Raw genomic sequence first — 3,105 nt, forward strand, 5'->3', positions numbered from 1 at the left:
GTGTTGAAAGAGAACTGCAGTTGTGTTGAAAGGGAACTGCAGTTGCGCGGATCGGAGGCCGTTTCAGCTGTTTGTTTTCATTAATCAAAACGACGTCGTTTTGATGCGCGGTCCACAGTAAAATTTGCGTATTTGACCCTTATCCCAAAAATAAATGAAATATTTATTTTAAGGGTAAAGATGTCAATTTAAAACCATCACTTTTAAATTAATTGAGAACTAATATAAATACATAGATAATTCAGAGAAAAGAACGTTATACGTATATAATTCAGAAAAAATGTACTCCGTATCATTTATCCATACGTTTGTTGTAAATTAATTAAATACAGTACATTGTAATTTGTAAAGAAAAGTGTTTCAAAAAAATTAAATAAATAAAATTATGTACAGAGTGTTACTGAATTGCCCTAACAAAGAGCAGTTTCAGAGATCAGAAGAAGAAAAGCTCTCCGTTATCCTTTCTCAATGGCGGTCTCCCTCTACTTCTATACATCTCTGAACAGTCACGAACCTCCAATTCAGGTAATTCTTAAACCCCAAAACCGCATAGAACTAACCCTTGACCCTTCCTTCTTCCATAACCCTGCCTTCTTATTTAATTTTGTTTGTTTGGCTAGTTATCTATTAGTAATAGTCAAATTCTTAATCTTGATTTTTGGTAAAATATTTGATACGTTTGAAGGTAAAAAACTCTGAAATTGATATTTGTAGAAAAGGGAGCTGGTTGGGCCCTGGATTAGGGAATGGGCATTGTGTGTTCTTAGTCAGTTTGTTTGTTATGCATTTACAAATATGCTGTATTTTTGGAATAATGTTGAAAGGGCTCATGATGTCTGTAGAACAATCTGACAATTTTACAATTGGTATCATAAGATTTTGTTTATTTATTTATTTTAAAATTTGGATCCTTTATTGAAGTTGATTTAACTTTATTTTTGTTTGGAATGAATCAGGAGTTTAATAATAAATTGTAGATTTCCGATAATGGCTTCTAGAGGTAAATGTAGGCTTTTTTTGTTTGGTAAAACTTAAAGGTAGCTTAAAATAATAGCTTAAAATAAGCTAGTAGAGTCTCATTATTTTTTTATTTTTTTTTTGTTCTGGACTTCTGGTACCTGTTCTCCTTCTGTCATTATTTCTTACACACAAATGTCACATCTGTCTACTCAAAGTTTTAAGCCATAAAATTTGGAATGGCTTCTGTTTATACAGCTTAAAGATTTTTCGACTATATTGTTTATGCAATTTGGGATGGATAAAATGTAGAATAGCTTTCTATTATTTCTTCAATTGGCATTTTATTCCTTGAGATAACTGCAAACTACAAATTGCTGACATGATAAAAGAAATATGTTTGATTTAGTTTGTTATCTGAATTCTTATGAGTTATGATCTTATTTTCTGTTATAGGGACTTGATAAAAGGAGATCTAGGGGTGGAAAGTCTCTATTCCGAATAAAATGTCCAGCAGGTTATCCTTTCATGTCTTTCTGAATTTTATGTTTGAATTATGAATCTGAGTAGCACATTTGAAGTGAGTGTTGAATTAACTGAAGTCCTTAATAGCGTCATTCAAGCTGAATATAGAGAAATAGTGGTTGATTTTTCTCTATGATCTTAATCCTAAATCCCGACTTCATAAGGATAGGATTATGAAGAACTGAAATATGGGTTCCTGCAAGATGTGAAGCATTTCTAGTAAAAGTAGCCTTTTGTGCTTTCTATTTTCATATTATTCTTAGCTAACATGGTTTTATAAGCAAACCAAGGAGGTTGAACTTAAAAAAAAAACTGTTTCTCTAAATCTATTATCATGAGGAATTACTAAAGGACGAAATTAGATTCTGTTCATCTGTTCTAGGCATACAAGTGATGCTACATTGCATTTGTTGCTTGCCACATTCCAAGAAACAAATTCATACGGGGTTGATTGTTTTGTTTCTTTAGGTTTCTTCAATCTTTACCTGAAATTGAAATTCAGAGCTTTCTCTTAAGTTCTGGAAGGTGTAAATACTCTCTGACTCAAACAGAGTCATGCTCTTTTAGGGGGCTAGATACAACTCAAGAACTACAAAACTTTTTTCTTTTTCGAAGAAAACAATAGGTCATCTTTCTTTGTGTTTTTCACCTAAAGTAGACGTCCAAAAGTCACCGTCTTTAACCTTTTGGAAGGGCCCAAGTACAAGCTGAGACCCCACTGAACAGGAAGAACTATGCTTGGTGGGGGAAGCAAATAAAAAAAGTACACATGTTTTTCTAATAAACTGAAATAGTGGATGCATTTAAGGAGCAAACTGAACGTTAATTGTATTGAAAAAATTGATTTGCTTTAAATGTTTTGCACTTCTAAGTAAAATTCTGCTTCTCACGTAACCATTCCTTTTACTATCCTCATAAGCTGATAGCTTTTGGTAGGAGTTAGAACACATGACTTTATAATAAAATGAAATAGTGGATGCATTTAAGGAGCGAATTGAACGGTTATTGTATTGAAAAGATTGGTTTGCTTTAAATGTTGTGCACTTTCAAGTAAATTTCTCCATCTCATGTAACTATCCTCATGAGCTGATAGTTTTCGGTCATTTATGCAACAGTGAAGGCTCTGATGACCAACTATTTGAACCGAGGCATGCTTACTGTGAATAGGCGCCGTCATTGTTTCCTTAGACACACAACACATCTTCCGCTACACATTTCACATAATTTTGATGTAGGTCCTTGTACTGAGATGCTTATTTCTGGCTTTTGGGTGGGACCTGATATTGAAGATGGGTGGGGTTTTGTGCAAGCAATTGTACATCAAACATATTGATTTGCAGTTAGGTTAAACGAGGTTTTGGGTCATACCTTGGTTCATTCATCCTTGTCAGAGTAATGGCCGCAGGTCTAATACTATACCTTAATTTTGAGAGCCTGCATTTCCTCATCTTTTATCAAAAAGACATGATTAAACTCTCTTAAAGTGGTATCCATTGAATGGCAGTGGTGTAATAGATCTTTAAAATTGGGGAAGGTCCTTTGGTTGTAGGAAATATTTTGATAGTCTGCAGTCCACAGGACTAACCTCCTTTAATATTTTTAATTTAATTTAAAATGTATTTA

At 33.3% G+C, this 3,105-nt stretch overlaps 1 protein-coding gene across 1 annotated transcript; it reads left to right on the top strand.

Moving 5' to 3' along the window:
- The first annotated feature begins 386 nt into the window (after positions 1-386).
- LOC116007459 lies at positions 387-3,105 on the top strand. The gene is made up of 3 exons (XM_031248133.1): positions 387-525; positions 1,414-1,474; positions 2,598-3,105. Exons 1-3 carry the CDS (start codon positions 469-471, stop codon positions 2,813-2,815), a joined length of 336 nt encoding a protein of 111 aa, XP_031103993.1. The 5' UTR covers positions 387-468; the 3' UTR covers positions 2,816-3,105.

The sequence above is a fragment of the Ipomoea triloba genome, chromosome 15, assembly GCF_003576645.1.
Source record: "Ipomoea triloba cultivar NCNSP0323 chromosome 15, ASM357664v1".
Taxonomy (NCBI): domain Eukaryota; kingdom Viridiplantae; phylum Streptophyta; class Magnoliopsida; order Solanales; family Convolvulaceae; genus Ipomoea; species Ipomoea triloba.